Genomic DNA, 25,461 nt, shown 5'->3' with positions numbered 1-25,461 from the left:
CACATGATTTCTCAATTTGCAGTACGTTTGCCAATCGGTTGTGCAGCCAGACTTATTTGCCATTCCTTTTTGCCTCATCCCAACCATATCATTTTTCAATTCCTTATCAATCCACAAAAAAACATTTCTACAGTCATCGTCTTAATAGTACATGCTTATTATTTATATATATATATATAATAAATATTATTGCTTAAAAAGCAATTTTATAAATGTGTCATCTGTCATATAAGTGCAACATCTGTTTGCTCTGCAGCGACAAACGTCAGGAAGATCCAGGGCGGAGAAACAGTTTGACCTCTCCGGGTCGTTGGGAGTGTCGGCTGTTTTGCGCCAGGCCGCTGTCTTTGTCTTCCACGGCTCGTGACATGCGACCATCGTTGATTGTCATGCTCCTCTTCCTGTGCTCCTTCGACTCCACTATCAGATGGGGGGGGGGGGGAGGAGAGGCAGGAGATGGCTCCCCTGGCGAACAAACTCCGGACAACAACAAGGTAAGTCGGACAACTATAATCGACAAGTTGGAGATGCATCTACCACGTGAACGCCGTCCAGCCAACGTCGTAGAAAAGGTAAACATGCCACTCTGCGTTTTCCCTTGTTTCTTATGTAGCCTGCGTAATCAAGGAAGCCACCTGAAGCCTATAATCCTCAGCAAGAAAATAATTGTTGAATTAGACCTCTGAGTGATCCAGTTTGTCCCAAAAACAAAGTGTAGTAGATACAGCTCCTACAGCGCTGGAACCATTCATTTAACTCTCCAGACAATAATCTGGGACTAACTTCGTTAGCTTGATGGCTAACATTTAGCAGCTTAGCATCTCTGTCAAGCAGGCTTCAACTCATCTGGGACTAACTTCGTTAGCTTGATGGCTAACATTTAGCAGCTTAGCATCTCTGTCAAGCATGCTTCAACTCATCTGGGACTAACTTCGTTAGCTTGATGGCTAACGTTTAGCAGCTTAGCATCTCTGTCAAGCAGGCTTCAACTCATCTGGGACTAACTTTGTTAGCTTGATGGCTAACGTTTAGCAGCTTAGCATCTCTGTCAAGCAGGCTTCAACTCATCTGGGACTAACTTCGTTAGCTTGATGGCTAACGTTTAGCAGCTTAGCATCTCTGTCAAGCAGGCTTCAACTCATCTGGGACTAACTTCGTTAGCTTGATGGCTAACATTTAGCAGCTTAGCATCTCTGTCAAGCACGCTTCAACTCATCTGGGACTAACTTCGTTAGCTTGATGGCTAACATTTAGCAGCTTAGCATCTCTGTCAAGCAGGCTTCAACTCATCTGGGACTAACTTCGTTAGCTTGATGGCTAACGTTTAGCAGCTTAGCGGCTCTTTCAAGCAGACTTTAAACTTCAGCAGGGTTCCGCGTCCTGAGGAAATGACATGAAATTACATAAAAACAGGACCAATGGGGAGCTTTAGAAGCCTGAGGAAATGACATGCAAAACAGATGGAGGACCTGTACTGTAACGCGTTTGTGTATTCATACGCTGACTTCACAAAATGAATTTCCATGTCAATGGACAATAAACTAAACTAGACCGTTTATTAGGTACACCACCCCATTCACGAATATGGATCGCTCCTACAAACAGTGAGTCACGTGGCCATGGCTTGCTATATAAAGGCATTCAGTTCGTTTGACCGTTAGACAAAACAAGTGACCTACGCGACTTTGAGCGCGTTATGATCGTCGACGCTGGTTCCAGTATATCAGAAACGGCCTCCTGGGTTTTTCATGCACATCAGTGTCTAGGGAACCAAGAACGGTGCAACAAACAAAAACACATCCAGTCAGCGGCAGTCCTGTGTGGGAAAACAGCTCGTTGACGAGAGGTGGAAGGAGAATCGTGTAAGTTCAAAGGCGGACACATTACAACAGTGGTGCGCAGAACGGCATCTCTCAGCGCAGAACTCGTCGGTCTTTATCATGGATGGACTATTGCAGCAGACGACCGGGTTCCACTCCTATCAGCTAAAAACAAGAAGCAGCAGCTCCCGTGGGCAACGGCATCACCAAACACTGGACAATGAGGAGTGGAGAAAACACAGTGCCTGGTCCGACGAATCCTGGTTCCTTTTGCGTCATGCTGAGTCAGGATTTATGGCGTAAACAGCATGAGCCCATGGCCCCCATCCTACCTGGTGTCAACGGTACAGCCTGGTGGCTGTGGTGTAACGGTGTGGGGAATGTTTTCCTTGCACCAATAGGTCCCTTGATACCAATAGAACACCGTTTAAAAAAACGCCACAACTTGTAGAGTCCAAGCCCCCGAAGAATTTAGTGTATATCGTATAGTAATGTACACACAAAAAAAAAAGAGATGAATAAATCCTCTACGGGATCGGTGTCCCTCCACCGGGACGGTTGAGCTAACGCACGCTAATGTGATTAGCATGACGTTGTCAGTAACAAACAAAAAGAGATGAATAAATCCTCTACGGGATCGGTGTCCCTCCACCGGGACGGTTGAGCTAACGCACGCTAATGTGATTAGCATGACGTTGTCAGTAACAAACAAAAAGAGATGAATATATCCTCTACGGGATCGGTGTCCCTCCACCGAGACGGTTGAGCTAACGCGCGCTAATGTGATTAGCATGACGTTGTCAGTAACAATCAAAAAAGAGATGTAGTAAAGAAGGAGGACCAAATCCATGCAGCCATTCTCCAGTCTCTGCTGTTGCTATGACATCCACACAACAACAATAGGACCAGGAGGTGTGACCGCACAAAATGGGAGTCAGAGGATGTTCTCTTCTCCGTCCACCAAGATAATAAGGGATCATTGAGATGGAAAAGAAGATGTCCATTATCTCTACCTTGTAAAATAACGGACAGATATGCTTGTGTTTCGTATGTTTGTGAGTGCGTGCATTATCTCTGGACTGTAAAGTAATGGGACAGATATGCACTAATATGCTTTGACAGGGCCACTACGCTATTAGAGTGCAGCTCTGGCAGCCAGTTCTGCTATATAGAGAACTGACACTACATTAACCTTTATCACACATTTGGATTCAGACCAGCTCTTCTTTATGGAACAATCACATCAAGTAGAGGAGCACTGAAGTGTTTTACGGAAGTTCATGTATTTTCCTCTCTCCAGTTTATCTACTGGTGTCTCCCAGGGCTCGGTACTAGTTCATCCATTTTCCTCTCTCCAGTTTATCTACTGGTGTCCCCCAGGGCTCGGTACTAGTTCATCTATTTTCCTACTGGTGTCCCCCAGGGCTCGGTACTAGTTCATCTATTTTCCTACTGGTGTCCCCCAGGGCTCGGTACTAGTTCATCTATTTTCCTACTGGTGTCCCCCAGGGCTCGGTACTAGTTCATCTATTTTCCTACTGGTGTCCCCCAGGGCTCGGTACTAGTTCATCTATTTTCCTACTGGTGTCCCCCAGGGCTCGGTACTAGTTCATCTATTTTCCTACTGGTGTCCCCCAGGGCTCGGTACTAGTTCATCTATTTTCCTACTGGTGTCCCCCAGGGCTCAGTACTAGTTAATCTATTTTCCTACTGGTGTCCCCCAGGGCTCGGTACTAGTTCATCTATTTTCCTACTGGTGTCCCCCAGGGCTCGGTACTAGTTCATCTATTTTCCTCTCTGCAGTTATCCTACTGGTGTCCCCCAGGGCTCGGTACTAGTTCATCTATTTTCCTCTCTCCAGTTTATCTACTGGTGTCCCCCAGGGCTCGGTACTAGTTCATCTATTTTCCTCTCTCCAGTTTATCTACTGGTGTCCCCCAGGGCTCGGTACTAGTTCATCTATTTTCCTCTCTGCAGTTTATCTACTGGTGTCCCCCAGGGCTTGGTTCTAGGTTATTTATTTTTTCTATGAGTCATTGAAATCCAGAGCACATTCTATGTATGAATGTTCACAGCCATCTCCTATACACTATCTCTACCACACGGAACTGCAATCAACCATCAAGTAATTCATCAGTGCTTCATCTGATCTTGTCACCTTTGTGAGACCGTTTTGTTTGGTTTGGCGTTTCCTTGGTGTCATGGTATTTTCCTCTACGATGATAGACACCACCAGACTAAATCACATTATGTTTTACCTCACCATTTTTTTTTTTGATACGCTTCTGATCATCATAAAAAGTATTAAAATCTCAATAAGAAATTAGTCTTTCCATTGGAACACCTTTAGAGCTGGTTTACATGATGTTGTACTAATATTCAGCACCAACAAGAGGCGACGCAAAGACAACAACTCTGTTGACCAGTGTCAGCGTAGCGTAGGATATCGCCTACCGCCCTGTGAGATGCTACTGAGACTAAGTGCCACTCTTTTCCCTATAAAGTGCCTTGTGGGCCCGGGTCAGAAGAACTGCACAACATAGTGAGCCATAGGGAGCCATTTGGGATGCATTTCTACATTCTCCACAACCTCCTCCACAGTCTCCACAACCTCCTCCACTGTCTCCACTCGTCCACTGTCTCCACAACCTCCTCCACTGTCTCCACTCGTCCACAACCTCCTCCACTGTCTCCACTCGTCCACAACCTCCTCCACAGTCTCCACTCGTCCACAACCTCCTCCACAGTCTCCACTCGTCCACAACCTCCTCCACAGTCTCCACTCGTCCACAACCTCCTCCACAGTCTCCACTCGTCCACAACCTCCTCCACAGTCTCCACAACCTCCTCCACTGTCTCCACTCGTCCACAACCTCCTCCAGTCTCCACCTACTCCACAACCCCGCCACAGTCTCCACAACCTCCTCCACAGTCTCCACTCGTCCACAACCTCCTCCACAGTCTCCACCTACTCCACAACCTCTTCCACTGTCTCCACAACCTCTTCCACTGTCTCCACAACCTCTTCCACTGTCTCCACAACCTCTTCCACTGTCTCCACAACCTCTTCCACTGTCTCCACAACCTCTTCCACTGTCTCCACAACCTCTTCCACTGTCTCCACAACCTCTTCCACTGTCTCCACAACCTCTTCCACTGTCTCCACAACCTCTTCCACTGTCTCCACAACCTCTTCCACTGTCTCCACTCCACAACCTCTTCCACTGTCTCCACAACCTCTTCCACTGTCTCCACAACCTCTTCCACTGTCTCCACAACCTCTTCCACTGTCTCCACAACCTCTTCCACTGTCTCCACAACCTCTTCCACTGTCTCCACAACCTCTTCCACTGTCTCCACAACCTCTTCCACTGTCTCCACAACCTCTTCCACTGTCTCCACAACCTCTTCCACTGTCTCCACAACCTCTTCCACTGTCTCCACAACCTCTTCCACTGTCTCCACAACCTCTTACACTGTCTCCACAACCTCCTCCACAACCTCCTCCACTGTCTCCACAACCTCCTCCACAACCTCCTCCACTGTCTCCACAACCTCCTCCACTGTCTCCACAACCTCTTCCACAACCTCTTCCACTGTCTCCACAACCTCTTCCACCTACTCCACAACCTCTTCCACCTACTCCACAACCTCCTCCACAACCTCCTCCACAGTCTCCACAACCTCCTCCAGTCTCCACAACCTCCTCCACAGTCTCCACAACCTCTTCCACCTACTCCACAACCTCTTCCACAACCTCCTCCACAACCTCTTCCACAACCTCCTCCACCTCCTCCACAACCTCCTCCACCTCCTCCACAACCTCCTCCACCTCCTCCACAACCTCTTCACCTCCTCCACAACCTCTTCCACCTCCTCCACAACCTCTCCCTCTCCACACCTCTCCACCTCCTCCACAACCTCTTCCACCTCCTCCACAACCTCTTCCACCTCCTCCACAACCTCTTCCACCTCCTCCACAACCTCTTCCACCTCCTCCACAACCTCTTCCACCTCCTCCACAACCTCTTCCACCTCCTCCACAACCTCTTCCACCTCCTCCACAACCTCTTCCACCTCCTCCACAACCTCTTCCACCTCCTCCACAACCTCTTCCACCTCCTCCACAACCTCTTCCACCTCCTCCACAACCTCTTCCACCTCCTCCACAACCTCTTCCACCTCCTCCACAACCTCTTCCACCTCCTCCACAACCTCTTCCACCTCCTCCACAACCTCTTCCACCTCCTCCACAACCTCTTCCACCTCCTCCACAACCTCTTCCACCTCCTCCACAACCTCTTCCACCTCCTCCACAACCTCTTCCACCTCCTCCACAACCTCTTCCACCTCCTCCACAACCTCTTCCACCTCCTCCACAACCTCTTCCACCTCCTCCACAACCTCTTCCACCTCCTCCACAACCTCTTCCACCTCCTCCACAACCTCTTCCACCTCCTCCACAACCTCTTCCACCTCCTCCACAACCTCTTCCACCTCCTCCACAACCTCTTCCACCTCCTCCACAACCTCTTCCACCTCCTCCACAACCTCTTCCACCTCCTCCACAACCTCCTCCACAACCTCCTCCACAACCTCCTCCACAACCTCCTCCACAACCTCCACAACCTCCTCCACAACCTCCTCCACCTCCTCCACAACCTCCTCCACCTCCCTCACTGTCTCCACAACCTCCTCCACCTCCTCCACTGTCTCCACAACCTCCTCCACCTCCTCCACAACCTCCTCCACAACCTCCTCCACCTCCTCCACCTCCCTCACTGTCTCCACAACCTCCTCCACCTCCTCCACTGTCTCCACAACCTCCTCCACTGTCTCCACAACCTCCTCCACTGTCTCCACAACCTCCTCCACTGTCTCCACAACCTCCTCCACTGTCTCCACAACCTCCTCCACCTACTCCACAACCTCCTCCACCTCCTCCACTGTCTCCACAACCTCCTCCACCTCCTCCACAACCTCCTCCACAACCTCCTCCACCTCCTCCACCTCCCTCACTGTCTCCACAACCTCCTCCACCTCCTCCACTGTCTCCACAACCTCCTCCACTGTCTCCACAACCTCCTCCACTGTCTCCACAACCTCCTCCACTGTCTCCACAACCTCCTCCACAACCTCCTCCACCTACTCCACAACCTCCTCCACCTACTCCACAACCTCCTCCACCTACTCCACAACCTCCTCCACCTCCTCCACTGTCTCCACAACCTCCTCCACCTACTCCACAACCTCCTCCACAAGCCTCTGGATCCACTAAGAAACAGACAGGGCCTGTTTGTTTGTTTTACCTCACCACATCTTCCAAGTTAAAGATAACAAACATGCATAGACCAATACCTGTACAGGTATATAGAGACAGATAGCTCCTCCTCCTTCCCTCAATATCATTTATCCCCAGGCCAAACAACTCATTTCCAAAGATCAAGATCCTAAAACTCCTGGTGTTATGTTTCTGTAGGTTTCTTCCCTCCCACATACTTTACTGTAGCTAGGTCACAAGGAGTAACTCACTGTATTCCAACCAACACAGTTTAGGCTTGGCAGGCAGGCAGGTAGGTAGGGACTACGAAACTGGTTGGGTGGGGGTTGACAGGCAGGTAGGTAGGGACTATGAAACTGGTTGGGTGGGGGTTGGCAGGCAGGTAGGTAGGGACTACAAAACAGTTTGGGTGGGGGTTGACAGGCAGGGACTATGAAACAGTTTGTTTGGGGGTTGGCAGGCAGGGCAGGTAGGGACTATGAAACAGTTTGTTTGGGGGTTGGAAGGCAGGTAGAGGCTATGAAACAGCTTGTTTGGGGGTTGGCAGGCAGGGCAGGTAGGGACTATGAAACAGTTTGTTTGGGGGTTGGCAGGCAGGTAGAGGCTATGAAACAGTTTGTTTGGGAGTTGGCAGGCAGGGCAGGTTGGGACTATGAAACAGTTTGTTTGGGGGTTGGCAGGCAGGGCAGGTAGGGACTATGAAACAGTTTGTTTGGGGGTTGGCAGGCAGGGCAGGTAGGGTCTATGAAACAGTTTGTTTGGGGGTTGGAAGGCAGGTAGAGGCTATGAAACAGTTTGTTTGGGGGTTGGCAGGCAGGGCAGGTAGGGACTATGAAACAGTTTGTTTGGGGGTTGGCAGGCAGGTAGAGGCTATGAAACAGTTTGTTTGGGGGTTGGCAGGCAGGGCAGGTAGGGTCTATGAAACAGTTTGTTTGGGGGTTGGAAGGCAGGTAGAGGCTATGAAACAGTTTGTTTGGGGGTTGGCAGGCAGGGCAGGTAGGGACTATGAAACAGTTTGTTTGGGGGTTGGCAGGCAGGTAGAGGCTATGAAACAGTTTGTTTGGGGGTTGGCAGGCAGGGCAGGTAGGGACTATGAAACAGTTTGTTTGGGGGTTGGAAGGCAGGTAGAGGCTATGAAACAGTTTGTTTGGGGGTTGGCAGGCAGGGCAGGTAGGGACTATGAAACAGTTTGTTTGGGGGTTGGCAGGCAGGTAGAGGCTATGAAACAGTTTGTTTGGGGGTTGGCAGGCAGGGCAGGTAGGGACTATGAAACAGTTTGTTTAGGGGTTGGCAGGCAGGCAGGTAGGGGCTATGAAACAGTTTGGGAATGGGTTTGGGTGGGGATTGAAGGCGGGTAGGGACTATGAAACAGTTTGGGTAGGGTGTTGGCAGGCAGGTGGGAACTATAACATTTTGGGAGGGGGTTGGTAGGCAGGCAGGTAGGGACCATGAAACAGTTTGCAGGTACCCTTCCACATACTTTACTGGTAGAACCTTCTAGATTTCTACCTGCTGGTAAACCTTATTTACACCAGCGTGTCACATGTACACCTAGAGGCTAAACAACTCTAGATCACCTTTGCTCCACACAAAGAGAAGCATTACAAAGCTCTCTCTCACCCTCCATTTGGCAAATTTGACCATAACTCAATCCTTCTGATTCCTGTTTACAAAAACTCAAAACAGGAAGTACCAGTGACCCGCTCAATACAGAAGTGTCCGACGAAGAGGATGCTAAGCTACAGAAGTGTCCGACGAAGAGGATGCTAAGCTACAGAAGTGTCCGACGAAGAGGATGCTAAGCTACAGAAGTGTCCGACGAAGAGGATGCTAAGCTACAGAAGTGTCCGACGAAGAGGATGCTAAGCTACAGAAGTGTCCGACGAAGAGGATGCTAAGCTACAGAAGTGTCCGACGAAGAGGATGCTAAGCTACAGAAGTGTCCGACGAAGAGGATGCTAAGCTACAGAAGTGTCCGACGAAGAGGATGCTAAGCTACAGAAGTGTCCGACGAAGAGGATGCTAAGCTACAGAAGTGTCCGACGAAGAGGATGCTAAGCTACAGAAGTGTCCGACGAAGAGGATGCTTAGCTACAGAAGTGTCCGACGAAGAGGATGCTAAGCTACGGGACTGTTTGTTAGCACAGACCGGAACATGTTTCCGGATTCATCCGATGGCATTGAGGAGTTTGCTTTCAAGCAACGGGACACTAATCCAAGCGCTTACAAGAAATCCTGCTACGCCCTCCGACAAAACCATCAAACAGGCAAAGCATCAATACAGGACCATGATCGAATCGTACTACACCAGCACTGACGCTCGTCGGATCTGGCAGGACTTGCAAACTATCAAGGATTAAAAAGGGAAACATAGCCGCAAGCTGTCCATGTGATTAAGACCTTTAAACAAGTTAACATTCACAAGGGCGCAGGACCAGACAGATTACCAGGACCTCAGAGCATGCTCTGACTAGCAGGCAAGGGTCTTCACTGACATTTTCAACCTCTCCCCGACCCAGTCTAATACCTACATGTTTCAAGCAGATCACCATACTCCATGTTCCAAAGAACGCCAAGGTAACCTGTCTAAATCACTATCGCCCCGTAGCACTCACATCTGTAGCCATGAAGTGCTTTGAAAGGCTGGTCATGTCTCACATCAACATCATCATCCCAGACACCCTGGACCCACTCAAATTTGCATACCGCCCCAACAGATCCACAGATGACACAATCTCTATTGAACTCCACACTGCCTTTTCCCACCTGGACAAAAGGAACACCTATATGAGAATGCTGTTCATTGACTACAGCTCAGCGTTCAACACCATATTAACCTCCAAGTCTCATCACCAATCTAAGGACCCTGGGTCTGAACCCCTCCCTTTGCAACTGGATCCTGGTCTTCCTGACGGGCCGCCCCCAGGTGATGAGGGTAGGCAACAACACCAGCCCTACAGTGGTCAGGTCTATGTGTATACCTTAATGTCTTATGATGGTGATAAAACCAATTATCCAATGAAGTTGGTTCATTCAATCACATAGCTTTTGCATCAATTTGTGTATTTCTTTGCCATTACCCCATTCCATCTACACACAGAGCCCGAGTCCAGTCCCCTCTCCACTCCATGGAGGGACTGACCGGAACCCATGCGGGACTGACCGGAACCCTGGTGGAACTGACCGGAACCCTAGCGGAACTGACCGGAACCCTGGAGGGACTGACCGGAACCCTGGCGGACTGACCGGAACCCTGGAGGGACTGACCGGAACCCATGCGGGACTGACCGGAACTCTGGTGGAACTGACCGGAACCCTAGCGGAACTGACCGGAACCCTAGCGGAACTGACCGGAACCCTGGAGGGACTGACCAGAACCCTGGAGGGACTGACCGGAACCCTGGAGGGACTGATCTGAACCCATGCGGGACTGACCGGAACTCTGGTGGAACTGACCGGAACCCTGGAGGGACTGACCGGAACCCTGGAGGGACTGACCGGAACCCTGGAGGGACTGACCGGAACCCATGCGGGACTGACCGGAACCCTGGTGGAACTGACCGGAACCCTAGCGGAACTGACCGGAACCCTGGAGGAACTGACCGGAACCCTGGAGGGACTGACCAGAACCCTGGCGGAACTGACCGGAACCCTGGAGGGACTGACCGGAACCCTGGAGGGACTGACCGGAACCCATGCGGGACTGACCGGAACTCTGGTGGAACTGACCGGAACCCTAGAGGGACTGACCAGAACCCTGGCGGGACTGACCGGAACCCTGGAGGGACTGACCGGAACCCTGGAGGGACTGACCGGAACCCTGGAGGGACTGACCGGAACCCTGGCAGAACTGACCGGAACCCTGGCGGAACTGACTGGAACCTCTTTTTCAGACCAACTCAGCATATGACTCATGTATTATATCACACACACACAGTGGTCAGTAAGAGAGGCTTTTGTTTCCACAGAGAAATCAGATCACATGTCAAATACAAACAAAGACCTCAGGCTGAATTCCCCTTAAAAAGACCTGGGAACCATGCTGACTGAGACACACTGTGTTCTGAAAGGCCTCTCACAAGAGATGACGACATCTGACCTGTGGAATATGCCAGAGAATCCCTCATCATTCTAGCACAGCAACAACGTGACTTCAGTCATTTCGAGTTCAAAACCATTTTATGTATAAAACGTTCCATTATTCAGAGAACGAAGAAGAGAACACTCCTACGTACAAATCATAAACAGCGGAAACAATGTAAACAAGTCGTTGTTTTGTTGTGAATAAGTGGATTTATTTACTTGTTATTTACTCGTCTTGAACGTGTATCTAATCTGTCATAAGGCCCCTATATTAAAATATATTTCCTTTAGAAGCATTGTACTGCACATTACTAAATAGGGCCCCCAAGTGGCGCAGTGGTTTAAGACACTGGATCTCAGTGAAAGAGGCGTCACTACAGTCCCTGGTTCGAATCTATCACATCCGGACGCGATTGGGAGATCCATAGGGTGGCTCACAATAGGCCCAGAGTCGTCCAGATTTGGCCGGGGTAGGCTGCCATAGTAAATAAAATAAAAACAATGATTAATTTGCTCCCTTGTTAGCAGTTAGAGACAGTTGATAGTCATTTCTTAGCAGTTAACGACAAGTTTACATGTCTACGTTAGCAGTAAGCTAGTGAAACGTTGTCACGAAAAACGGTTTCATTCTGTTAATGCTACGTTAGCAGTTAGCTAGTGAAACGTTTGCTCTGTTCCTCACATCTGGACGATGCTCCGTGTTGCCTTATACGTTACCACCATTCGCATAACTCTTTTATTTTACTTAACCAACCTTTATTTAACCAGGCAAGTCAGTTAAGAACACATTCTTTAACCGGCCTAGAGAACAGTGGGTTAACTGCCTGTTCAGGGGCAGAATGACAGATCTGTACCTTGTCAGCTCGGGGGTTTGAACTTGCAACCTTCCGGTTACTAGTGGGTTAACTGCCTGTTCAGGGGCAGAATGACAGATCTGTACCTTGTCAGCTCGGGGGTTTGAACTTGCAACCTTCCGGTTACTAGTCCAACGCTCTAACCACTAGGCTACCCTGCCACCTCTACACTCTAACCACTAGGCTACCCTGCCACCTCTACACTCTAACCACTAGGCTACCCTGCCACCTCTACACTCTAACCACTAGGCTACCCTGCCACCTCTACACTCTAACCACTAGGCTACCCTGCCACCTCTACACTCTAACCACTAGGCTACTCTGCCACCTCTACACTCTAACCACTAGGCTACCCTGCCACCTCGACACTCTAACCACTAGGCTACCCGGCCACTCTACCATAAAGGCCTGATTGATGGAGTGCTGCAGAGATGGTTGTCCTTCTGGATGGTTCTCCCATCTCCACAGAGGAACTCTGGAGCTCTGTCAGTGTGACCATCGGGTTCTTGGTCACCTCCCTGACTAAGGCCCTTCTCCCCCTTTTGCTCAGTTTGGCCATGCGGACAACTCTAGGAAGAGTCTTGGTGGTTCCAAACTTCTTCCATTTAAGAGTGATGGAGGCCACTGTGTTCTTGGGGACCTTCAATGCTGCAGAAATGTTTTGGTACCCTTCCCTAGATCTGTACCTTCACACAATCCTGTCTCTGAGCTCTACGGACAATTCCTTCGACCTCATGGCTTGGTTTTTGCTCTGACACGCTGTCAACTGTGTGTCCTTATATAGACGGGTGTGTTCCTTTCCAAATCATGTCCAATCAATTGAATTTACCACAGCTGGACTCCAATCAAGATGTAGAAACATCTCAAGGATGATCAACGGAAACAGGATGCAGCTGAGCTCAATTTCGAGTCTCATAGCAAAGGGTCTGAATACTTTCTGTTTCTATTTTTAATACATTTGCAAACATTTCTAAAAACCTGTTTTTGATATATCATTATGGGGTGTAGTGTGTAGTTTGATGAGGATTTAAAACATGTTGTTTTTTAAAAATCCATTTTAGAATAAGGCTGGAATGTGGAAGAAGGGAAGGGGTCTGAATACTTTCCGAATGAACTCTATGTGCTCACTGCCCACAAAATGAGGTGGAAACTGAGCTGCACTTCCTAACCTCCTGTCAAATGTACGACCATGTTAGAGACACATATTTTTCCTCCGATTACACAGATCCACAAAGAATTTGAAAACAAATCCAATCTTGATAAATAAATACCACAATGTGCCATCACAGCAGCAATATTTGTGACCTGTTGCCACAAGAAAATGGAAACCAATGAAGAACAAACATTGTAAATACAACCCATATTTATGTTTGTTGGTTTTACTTTCATACCTCAACTACTTGCACATTGTATAATTTTTAAATGTCTCTGTTCCCTTTGAAACATTTATGAAAGTATGTTTAATGTTAAATTGTTTATTTCACTTTTGCTTATTATCTATTTCACTTACTTTGGCAATGTAGACATATTTTTCCCATGCTAATAAAGCCTGTTAAACAGAATTTAATTGGAATTGAGAGAGCTCCACCACAAGAGTCCCCTCCACTCCTCTCCAGTCTGCCTGTCTGAACCAGATCCTGAGGAGGGAACAAGAGAAGTGCATCCTCTCTCTCTCTATCCCCCTCTGTCTCCCTCCCCCTCCCTCTCTCTCTATCCCCCTCTCTGTCTCCCTCCCCCTCCCTCTCTCTCTATCCCCCTCTCTGTCTCCCTCCCCCTCCCTCTCTATCCCCCTCTCTGTCTCCCTCCCCTTCCCTCTCTATCCCCCTCTCTGTCTCCCTCCCCTTCCCTCTCTATCCCCCTCTCTGTCTCCCTCCCCCTCCCTCTCTATCACCCTCCCTCTCTATCCCCCTCGCTCACACTCCATCCCTCTCTATCCCCCTCGCTCACACTCCATCCCTCTCTATCCCCCTCGCTCACACTCCATCCCCCTTTGCTCACACTCCATCCCTCTCTCTCTCTCTATTCCCCTCGCTCACACTCCATCCCTCTCTCTCTCTATCCCCCTCGCTCACACTCCATCCCTCTCTATCCCCCTCGCTCACACTCCATCCCTCTCGCTCACACTCCATCCCTCTCTCTCTCGCTCCATCTCTCTGTCTCAATCCCCCTCCTTCTTCCTCCCTCCCTCCCCATCTCTCCCTCTTTCTCTGGGAGACTCACAGAGCAGTGAGAGAGACTCACAGAGCAGTGGAAGAGACTGGGAGACTCACAGAGCAGTGGGAGAGACTCACAGAGCAGTGGAAGAGACTGGGAGACTCACAGAGCAGTGGAAGAGACTGGGAGACTCACAGAGCAGTGGGAGAGACTCACAGAGCAGTGGGAGAGACTGGGAGACTCACAGAGCAGTGGAAGAGACTGGGAGACTCACAGAGCAGTGGAAGAGACTGGGAGACTCACAGAGCAGTGGGAGAGACTGGGAGACTCACAGAGCAGTGGGAGAGACTGGGAGACTCACAGAGCAGTGGGAGAGACTCACAGAGCAGTGGAAGAGACTGGGAGACTCACAGAGCAGTGGGAGAGACTCACAGAGCAGTGGGAGAGACTGGGAGACTCACAGAGCAGTGGGAGAGACTCACGGAGCAGTGGGAGAGGCTGGGAGACTCACAGAGCAGTGGGAGAGACTCACAGAGCAGTGGGAGAGACTGGGAGACTCACAGAGCAGTGGGAGAGACTGGGAGACTCACAGAGCAGTGGGAGAGACTGGGAGACTCACAGAGCAGTGGGAGAGACTGGGAGACTCACAGAGCAGTGGGAGAGACTGGGAGACTCACAGAGCAGTGGGAGAGACTGGGAGACTCACAGAGCAGTGGGAGAGACTGGGAGACTCACAGAGCAGTGGGAGAGACTGGGAGACTCACAGAGCAGTGGGAGAGACTGGGAGACTCACAGAGCAGTGGGAGAGACTGGGAGACTCACAGAGCAGTGGGAGAGACTGGGAGACTCACAGAGCAGTGGGAGAGACTCACAGAGCAGTGGGAGAGACTCACAGAGCAGTGGGAGAGACTGGGAGACTCACAGAGCAGTGGAAGAGACTGGGAGACTCACAGAGCAGTGGAAGAGACTGGGAGACTCACAGAGCAGTGGAAGAGACTGGGAGACTCACAGAGCAGTGGAAGAGACTGGGAGACTCACAGAGCAGCGGAAGAGACTGGGAGACTCACAGAGCAGCGGAAGAGACTGGGAGACTCACAGAGCAGCGGAAGAGACTGGGAGACTCACAGAGCAGCGGAAGAGACTGGGAGACTCACAGAGCAGTGGAAGAGACTGGGAGACTCACAGAGCAGTGGAAGAGACTGGGAGACTCACAGAGCAGTGGAAGAGACTGGGAGACTCACAGAGCAGCGGGAGAGACTGGGAAACTCAGAGTAAAGAGAAACAATAGCAAAAGCTGTGATAGAATAACAGAGAGGGAGAGACACCCCGATCATGGGGTAGACAGATGGAACACAAAGTCCAAATGGCACTTTATTCCATTTATAGTGCACTGCATCACCATAGGGAACCGGTCTAAAGTAGTGCGCTATGTAGGGAATAGAGTGCCATTTGAGAGGTAGACATAGAGAGAGACATCCTCCATGGTCCTCTGATGTCTGCGCCAAGGTGAGAATGAGGCTCCTCGTTGATTTCCCACAGTCCTCTCTGGGGAGGGCAGAGCGGGTTCAAATGAGAACTAGTTTCTGGAAGACTCTACGTCTGTCATGACTGGACACAAAATAACTAAAGAGAAAGGTCATATGACGTGGGCGAGAGTGTGTGTGTCACACAGCGTGGGCTCTGAACGGTGGGGCTATGGTCGACTATAGCTGTTCCTACACTGTGGCTGTTCCTACACTGACTACAGCAGCTGTTCCTAAACTGACTACAGCTGTTCCTAAACTGACTATAGCTGTTCCTAAACTGACTATAGCTGTTCCTAAACTGACTATAGCTGTTCCTACACTGACTACAGCAGCTGTTCCTAAACTGACTATAGCTGTTCCTAAACTGACTATAGCTGTTCCTAAACTGACTATAGCTGTTCCTAAACTGACTATAGCTGTTCCTACACTGACTACAGCAGCTGTTCCTACAATGACTACAGCAGCTGTTCCTACAATGACTACAGCAGCTGTTCCTACACTGACTACAGCTGTTCCTAAACTGACTATAGCTGTTCCTACACTGACTACAGCTTTCCCCCAAACTTCTGAATGTGAAACAAATCAATGAAGGCACATGACTTCTGACTAGGAAACTACCATGGGAATCTCCCTCAGACCAGACAATAAAGTGTTGAGTTTGTGTTGGTGTGAGAGAAAATATATGTGTTGAAAGGAATGGTGGTCTCTCACATTAAAACTATAGTCAGATACATATTCATAGCCTAGCCTTACACAGTCTTAGAAGGCACTACACGTTCTTAGAAGGCACTACACATTCTTAGAAGGCACTACACATTCTTCTTAGAAGGCACTACACGTTCTTAGAAGGCACTACACATTCTTAGAAGGCACTACACATTCTTAGAAGGCACTACACGTTCTTAGAAGGCACTACACATTCTTAGAAGGCACTACACATTCTTAGAAGGCACTACACATTCTTAGAAGGCACTACACATTCTTAGAAGGCACTACACATTCTTAGAAGGCACTACACATTCTTAGAAGGCACTACACGTTCTTCTTAGAAAGCACTACACGTTCTTCTTAGAAAGCACTACACGTTCTTCTTAGAAAGCACTACACGTTCTTCTTAGAAGGCACTACACGTTCTTCTTAGAAGGCACTACACGTTCTTCTTAGAAAGCACTACACGTTCTTCTTAGAAGGCACTACACGTTCTTCTTAGAAGGCACTACACGTTCTTCTTAGAAGGCACTACACGTTCTTCTTAGAAGGCACTACACGTTCTTCTTAGAAGGCACTACACGTTCTTCTTAGAAGGCACTACACGTTCTTCTTAGAAGGCACTACACATTCTTAGAAGGCACTACACATTCTTAGAAGGCACTACACGTTCTTCTTAGAAGGCACTACACATTCTTCTTAGAAGGCACTACACATTCTTCTTAGAAGGCACTACACATTCTTCTTAGAAGGCACTACACATTCTTCTTAGAAGGCACTACACATTCTTCTTAGAAGGCACTACACATTCTTCTTAGAAGGCACTACACATTCTTCTTAGAAGGCACTACACATTCTTAGAAGGCACTACACATTCTTAGAAGGCACTACACATTCTTAGAAGGCACTACACGTTCTTAGAAGGCACTACACGTTCTTCTTAGAAGGCACTACACATTCTTAGAAGGCACTACACGTTCTTAGAAGGCACTACACGTTCTTAGAAGGCACTACACGTTCTTAGAAGGCACTACACGTTCTTAGAAGGCACTACACATTCTTAGAAGGCACTACACATTCTTAGAAGGCACTACACATTCTTAGAAGGCACTACACACTACACACATGTTCGTGCTGTCTTGCCAACCCCTATGGTCATTGGGTTCAATAAGACTAGTCTGGTCCCAGGTCTGTTCGTGCTGTCTTGCCAACTCCTATGGTCATTGGGTTCAATAAGACTAGTCTGGTCCCAGGTCTGTTCGTGCTGTCTTGCCAACCCCTATGGTCATTGGGTTCAATAAGACTAGTCTGGTCCCAGGTCTGTTCGTGCTGTCTTGCCAATCCCTCTGGTCATTGGGTTCAATAAGACAAGTCTGGTCCCAGGTCTGTTCGTGCTGTCTTGCCACCCCCTATGGTCATTGGGCTCAATAAGACTAGTCTGATCCCAGGTCTGTTCGTGCTGTCTTGCCAACCCCTATGGTCATTGGGTTCAATAAGACTAGTCTGGTCCCAGGTCTGTTCGTGCTGTCTTGCCAACTCCTATGGTCATTGGGTTCAATAAGACTAGTCTGGTCCCAGGTCTGTTCGTGCTGTTTTGCCAACCCCTATGGTCATTGGGTTCAATAAGACTAGTCTGGTCCCAGGTCTGTTCGTGCTGTCTTACCAACCCCTATGGTCATTGGATTCAATAAGACTAGTCTGGTCCCAGGACTGTTCGTGCTGTCTTGCCAACCCCTATGGTCATTGGGCTCAATAAGACTAGTCTGGTCCCAGGTCTGTTCGTGCTGTCTTGCCAATCCCTATGGTCATTGGGTTCAATAAAACTAGTCTGATCCCAGGTCTCTTCGTGCGGTCTTGCCAATCCCTCTGGTCATTGTGACAAGATCACACAAACAGATGTCGGTCTGTCCCTGGACCCCAGATCCAGTGGTGCGTGACCCTGTAAACCCTGGAACCCATCACCCCACAACTCCTTGAACCCACAACCTCAGACACTCTGTCCCAATCTTGTCCCCATCCCTGTGAGTAGGGATCGGGGGCCTGGAAATAACCCTGGCAGGTCCAGGGGCCACACTACTTAAACAAAGCCGGCATATACAGACCGCATCCAAAATGGCACCCTATTCCCTATAAAGTGACCTACTTTGACCAGGGTCCATAGGGAAGAGGGTGCCATTTGGGACACATCTAGTGGGACCCTGGCGCACAATTTGGCAGCGCATCCAGGGGCTAATCTAAGTAAACAACTTCCAGCACATACAGTGGGAAGTGGGAGCAGTATTTGGCACCGAAGCCCTATAATAACAGACAGACAGCCCCGTGCTGGTGATGTTGCCAAGCGACTGGAAGGAAGAGGAAGTAGTGGAGTATAAACAGCCACTCACCACGGTTACGGCCGGGGTCGGGTTAGCTGAGGCATCCTCCAGTCGGCTCACACACACCACATAACGCTCAGGAAACACACGCAGCTCTGGGGAGAAAACACACACATACATTATATATACACACACACACATTATATATATATATATATATATATATATATATACACACACACATTATATATATATATATATACACACACACACATTGAATCAGAGTGAGATTAGCAAGGCCAGATATCCAGCCGAATCATGGTGAGCTTAGCAAGGCCAAATATCCAGCCGAATCAGAGTGAGGTTAGCAAGGCCAGATATCCAGCCAAATCAGGGTGAGGTTAGCAAGGCCAGATATCCAGCTGAATCAGAGTGAGGTTAGCAAGGCCAGATATCCAGCTGAATCAAGGTGAGGTTAGCAAGGCCAGATATCCAGCTGAATCAGTGTGAGGTTAGCAAGGCCAGATATCCAGCTGAATCAGCGTGAGCTTAGCAGGGCCAGATATCCAGCTGAATCAGGGTGAGGTTAGCAAGGCCAGATATCCAGCTGAATCAGGGTGAGGTTAGCAAGGCCAGATATCCAGCTGAATCAGAGTGAGGTTAGCAAGGCCAGATATCCAGCTGAATCATGGTGAGCTTAGCAAGGCCAAATATCCAGCCGAATCAGAGTGAGATTAGCAAGGCCAGATATCCAGCTGAATCAGAGTGAGGTTAGCAAGGCCAGATATCCAGCTGAATCAGAGTGAGGTTAGCAAGGCCAGATATCCAGCTGATTCAAGGTGAGGTTAGCAAGGCCAGATATCCAGCTGAATCAAGGTGAGGTTAGCAAGGCCAGATATCCAGCTGAATCAAGGTGAGGTTAGCAAGGCCAGATATCCAGCTGAATCAGAGTGAGCTTAGCAAGGCCAGATATCCAGCTGAATCAAGGTGAGGTTAGCAAGGCCAGATATCCAGCTGAATCAGGGTGAGGTTAGCAAGGCCAGATATCCAGCTGAATCAGGGTGAGATAAGCAAGGCCAGATATCCAGCTGAATCAGAGTGAGGTTAGCAAGGCCAGATATCCAGCTGAATCAGAGTGAGGTTAGCAAGGCCAGATATCCAGCTGAATCAGAGTGAGATTAGCAAGGCCAGATATCCAGCTGTTTCAGAGTGAGGTTAGCAAGGCCAGATATCCAGCTGAATCAGAGTGAGATTAGCAAGGCCAGATATCCAGCCAAATCAGAGTGAGGTTAGCAAGGCCAGATATCCAGCTGAATCAGGGTGAGGTTAGCAAGGCCAGATATCCAGCTGAATCAGAGTGAGGTTAGCAAGGCCAGATATCCAGCTGAATCAGAGTGAGCTTAGCAAGGCCAGATATCCAACTGAATCAGGGTGAGATTAGCAAGGCCAGATATCCAGCTGAATCAGGGTGAGCTTAGCAAGGCCAGATATCCAGCCGAATCAGGGTGAGGTTAGCAAGGCCAGATATCCAGCTGAATCAAGGTGAGGTTAGCAAGGCCAGATATCCAGCTGAATCAAGGTGAGGTTAGCAAGGCCAGATATCCAGCTGAATCAAGGTGAGGTTAGCAAGGCCAGATATCCAGCCGAATCAGGGTGAGGTTAGCAAGGCCAGATATCCAGCTGAATCAGGGTGAGGTTAGCAAGGCCAGATATCCAGCTGAATCAGGGTGAGGTTAGCAAGGCCAGATATCCAGCTGAATCAGAGTGAGGTTAGCAAGGCCAGATATCCAGCTGAATCAGAGTGAGTTTAGCAAGCCCAGATATCCAACTGAATCAGGGTGAGATTAGCAAGGCCAGATATCCAGCTGAATCAGGGTGAGCTTAGCAAGGCCAGATATCCAGCCGAATCAGAGGGAGGTTAGCAAGGCCAGATATTCAGCTGAATCAAGGTGAGGTTAGCAAGGCCAGATATCCAGCTGAATCAAGGTGAGGTTAGCAAGGCCAGATATCCAGCCGAATCAGAGTGAGGTTAGCAAGGCCAGATATCCAGCCGAATCAGAGTGAGGTTAGCAAGGCCAGATATCCAGCTGAATCAGGGTGAGGTTAGCAAGGCCAGATATCCAGCTGAATCAGGGTGAAATAAGCAAGGCCAGATATTTACCACAGAAAGTTTACAGATGTTTCCCGTGTGTGTGGTGTGGTGTGGTGTGGTGTGTGCGCGCGTCTGGCTCAGAACTACGTGATTAACAGCATACAATAAGTAGCAATTTAGTCTAAAATTACAAATCACATCTATGTCTAAAATGGCACCCTATTCCCTATATAGTACACTACTGTAGACCAGAGCCCTAATCCCTATATAGTACACTACTGTAGACCAGGGCCCTATTCCCTATATAGTACACTACTGTAGACCAGGGCCCTATTCCCTATATAGTACACTACTGTAGACCAGGGCCCTAATCCCTATATAGTACAATACTATAGATCAGGGCCCTAATCCCTATATAGTACACTACTGTAGACCAGGGCCCTAATCCCTATATAGTACACTACTGTAGACCAGGGCCCTAATCCCTATATAGTACACTACTGTAGACCAGGGCCCTATTCCCTATATAGTACACTACTGTAGACCAGGGCCCTATTCCCTATATAGTACACTACTGTAGACCAGGGCCCTAATCCCTATAAAGTACACTACTGTAGACCAAGGCCCTATTCTCTATATAGTACACTACTGTAGACCAGGGCCCTAATCCCTATATAGTACACTACTGTAGACCAGGGCCCTAATCCCTATATAGTACACTACTGTAGACCAGGGACCTATTCCCTATATAGTACACTACTGTAGACTGATGTGATTCACTGATGTGGTCATCCTGTCTGGGTTGGCGCCACCCCTTGGGTTGTGCCATGGCGGAGATCTTTGTGGGCTATACTCGGCCCTGTCTCAGGATGGTAAGTTGGTGGTTGAAGATATCCCTCTAGTGGTGTGGGGGCTGTGCTTTGGCAAAGTGGGTGGGGTTATATCCTTCCTGTTTGGCCCTGTCCGGGGGTGTCCTCGGATGGGGCCACAGTGTCTCCTGACCCCTCCTGTCTCAGCCTCCAGTATTTATGCTGCAATAGTTTATGTGTCTGGAGTACTTCTCCTGTCCTATTCGGTGTCCTGTGTGAATCTAAATGTGCGTTCTCTAATTCTCTCCTTCTCTCTTTCTTTCTCTCTCTCGGAGGACCTGAGCCCTAGGACCATGCCCCAGGATTACCTGACATGATGACTCCTTGCTGTCCCCAGTCCACCTGGCCATGCTGCTGTTCCAGTTTCAACTGACCTGAGCCCTAGGACCATGCCCCAGGACTACCTGACATGATGACTCCTTGCTGTCCCCAGTCCATCTGACCGTGCTGCTGCTCCAGTTTCAACTGTTCTGCCTTATTATTATTTGACCATGCTGGTCATTTATGAACATTTGAACATCTTGGCCATGTTCTGTTATAATCTCCACCCGGCACAGCCAGAAGAGGACTGGCCACCCCACATAGCCTGGTTCCTCTCTAGGTTTCTTCCTAGGTTTTGGCCTTTCTAGGGAGTTTTTCCTAGCCACCGTGCTTCTACACCTGCATTGCTTGCTGTTCAGGGTTTTAGGCTGGGTTTCTGTACAGAACTTTGAGATATCAGCTGATGTACGAAGGGCTATATAAATATATTTGATTTGATTTGTAGACCAGGGCCCTATTCCCTATATAGTACACTACTGTAGACCAGGGACCTATTCCCTATATAGTACACTACTGTAGACCAGGGCCCTATTCCCTATATAGTACACTACTGTAGACCAGAGCCCTATTCCCTATATAGTACACTACTGTAGACCAGGGCCCTAATCCCTATATAGTACACTACTGTAGACCAGGGCCCTAATCCCTATATAGTACACTACTGTGGAAAAGGGGTATAAATACTTCCGAATGCACTGCAGGCCTACCCATTGGATTGCCATTCTGTTGTTTCTCCAATTAAGGAGTCAGGGGCTAGATTTGAACTTTACTGACAGGTCTGGGGTCAGCTTAGGACAGTGTTTGTCTTCAGGGAAACAATATTAAGGGTTACGAGAGGAAGAGTTCCATTTGGGAGGAAGGGGACCATGAAAGTGTCCCAAGAGGAAGAGTTCCATTTGGGAGGAAGAGGACCATGAAAGTGTTCCAAGAGGAAGAGTTCCATTTGGGAGGAAGAGGACCATGAAAGTGTTCCAAGAGGAAGAGGACCATGAAAGTGTTCCAAGAGGAAGAGGACCATGAAAGTGTCCCAAGAGGAAGGGGACATGTAGTTCCCTGAATAAGGTCAGGGGCAGGAGATGGGCCATGGAGATGTAACATTCTCAGTCTCACAGCCCTCCTATAGAAGGAAAGGGACTCCCAGCTCTTTACGGTCTCAGTAAGGAGGCCCCTTCAGGGACAACCTTAATACCAGACTAAGGCAGCCCACCAGGGACAAACTTAACGGCAGATTAAGGAGGCCCTCCAGGGACAAACTTGCAGGATGTTCTCAAGCACGCACATGGCAGGTAGGGTCAGGATGTTAAAACAAGTGAAGGAGAGACCTTTTAAAAGGTAGATTGTGTGGACTCACTGCTTTGCATAAGCATATACAGCACCAGTCAAACATTTGGACACACCCACTCATTCAATGGATTTTTTATTATTTTTTATATTGTAGAATAATAGTGAAGACATCAATACTATGAAATAACACATATGGAATCATGTAGTAACCAAAAAAGTGATAAACAAAACAAAATATATTTTATATTTGAGATTCTTCAAAGTAGCCACCCTTTGCCTTGATGACAGCTTTGCACACTCTTGGCATTCTCTCAACCAGCTTCATGAGGTAGTCATCTGGAATGCATTTCAACTTGTATACTATTTAATTTATTTAAACGTTTATTTAACTAGGCAAGTCAGTTTGGAACAAATTCTTATTTGTAATGACGGCCAACTCCGGACAAGCAATGACCCGGACGACGCTGGGCCAATTATGCGCCACCCTATGGGACTCCCAATCACGGCCGGTTGTGATACAGCCTGGAATCAAACCAGGTCTGTAGTGACGCTTCTAGCACTGAGATGCAGTGCCTTAGACCGCTGTGCAACTCGGAAGCCCCCCAATGAATAGGTGTGCCTTTTTAAAAATACATTTGTGGAATTTCTTTCCTTCTTAATGTGTTTGAGCCAATCACAACGTAGCCAGTCAGTTGTGTTGTGACAACGTAGGGGTGGTATACAGAAGATTGCCCTATTTGGCAAAAGACCAATTCCATATTATGGCAAGAACAGCTCAAATAAGCAAAGAGAAACTACAGTCCATCATTACTTTAACACATGAAGGTCAATCAATCCGGAAAATGTCAAGAACCTCAAGTTTCTTCAAGTGCGGTCGAAAAAACCTTCAACCATGAAACTGTCTCTCATGAGGACCGCCACAGGAAAGGAAGACCCAGAGTTACCTCTGCTGCAGAGGATAAGTTCATTAGAGTTACCAGCCTCAGAAATTGCAGCCCAAATAAATGCTTCACAGAGTTCAAATAACAGACACATTTCAACATCAACTGTTCAGAGGAGACTGCGTGAATGAGGCCTTCATGGTCGAATAGGTGCAAAGAAACCACTACTAAAGGACACCAATAAGAAGAAGAGACTTGCTTGGGCCAAGAAACACAAGCAATGGACATTAGACCGGTGGAAATTTGTCATTTGGTCTGGAGTCCAAATTTGAGATTTTTGGTTCCAACTGCCATGTCTTTGTGAGACGCAGAGTAGGTGAAAGGATGATCTCCGCATGTGTGGTTCCCACCGTGAAACATGGAGGAGGTGGTGTGATGGTGATTTGCTGGTGACACTGTGGGATTTATTTAGAATTCAAGGCACACTTAACCAGCATGGCTACCACAGTATTCTGCAGCAATACACCATCCCATCTGGTTTGTGTTTAGTGGGACTATCATTTGTTTTTCAACAGGACAATGACCCAAAACACACCTCCAGACTATTTAAGGGCTATTTTACCAAGAAGGAGGGTGATGGAGTTATGCATCAGATGATCTGGCCTCCACAATCACCCGACCTCAACCCAATTGAGGCGGGTTTGGGATGAGTTGGATCGCAGAGTGAAGGAAAAGCAGCCAACAAGTGCTCAGCATATGTGGGAACTCCTTCAAGAATGTTGAATAATAATTCTTCATGAATCTGGTTAAGAGTGTGCAAAGCTGTCATCAATGCAAAGGGTCTAAAATATATTTTGATTTGTTTATCACTTTTTTGGTTACTACATGATTCCATATGTGTTATTTCATAGTTTTGATGTCTTCACTATTATTCTACAATGTAGAAAATTGTAAAAAATAAAGAAAAACCGTTGAATGAGTAGGTGTGTCCAGACTTTTGAAAGGAACTGTACATAAAGATGATTTATGAGTTCAAGGGTCTTTAAGGGCACGTACAAGCATCCTCTTCTGAACTATTTCAATATACACATGGTATACTTACAATGCAAATGACGGGTTTGCTTGAACTGAACTAGAGTCCTGTCCAGAGGGTGTACTATGGGCCACTCTGGCTCAGACAAGGCTCACTTACATGAAGTGCAGTGTTGAGACGGAAACAGAAGTGAGATGAACACAACAGAAGAGGCGGCCCTCTCGAACATGATTTAATATA

General features: G+C 48.3%; 1 protein-coding gene across 2 annotated transcripts in view; it reads right to left on the bottom strand.

Annotated features, from left to right (window-relative positions):
• The window catches only part of slx4ip (SLX4 interacting protein), a 178,064-nt gene that overhangs the window by 54,974 nt on the left and 97,629 nt on the right, over positions 1-25,461 (bottom strand). For both annotated transcript variants that reach the window (XM_031799385.1, XM_031799386.1), the window contains one exon: positions 18,811-18,896. In XM_031799385.1, the coding sequence (XP_031655245.1) occupies positions 18,811-18,896 (86 nt within the window). The remainder of the gene's footprint in view (positions 1-18,810; positions 18,897-25,461) is intronic.

Source organism: Oncorhynchus kisutch, linkage group LG20 (genome assembly GCF_002021735.2).
Source record: "Oncorhynchus kisutch isolate 150728-3 linkage group LG20, Okis_V2, whole genome shotgun sequence".
NCBI classification, from domain to species: domain Eukaryota; kingdom Metazoa; phylum Chordata; class Actinopteri; order Salmoniformes; family Salmonidae; genus Oncorhynchus; species Oncorhynchus kisutch.
This window is presented reverse-complemented; position numbering and strand designations above follow the sequence as displayed.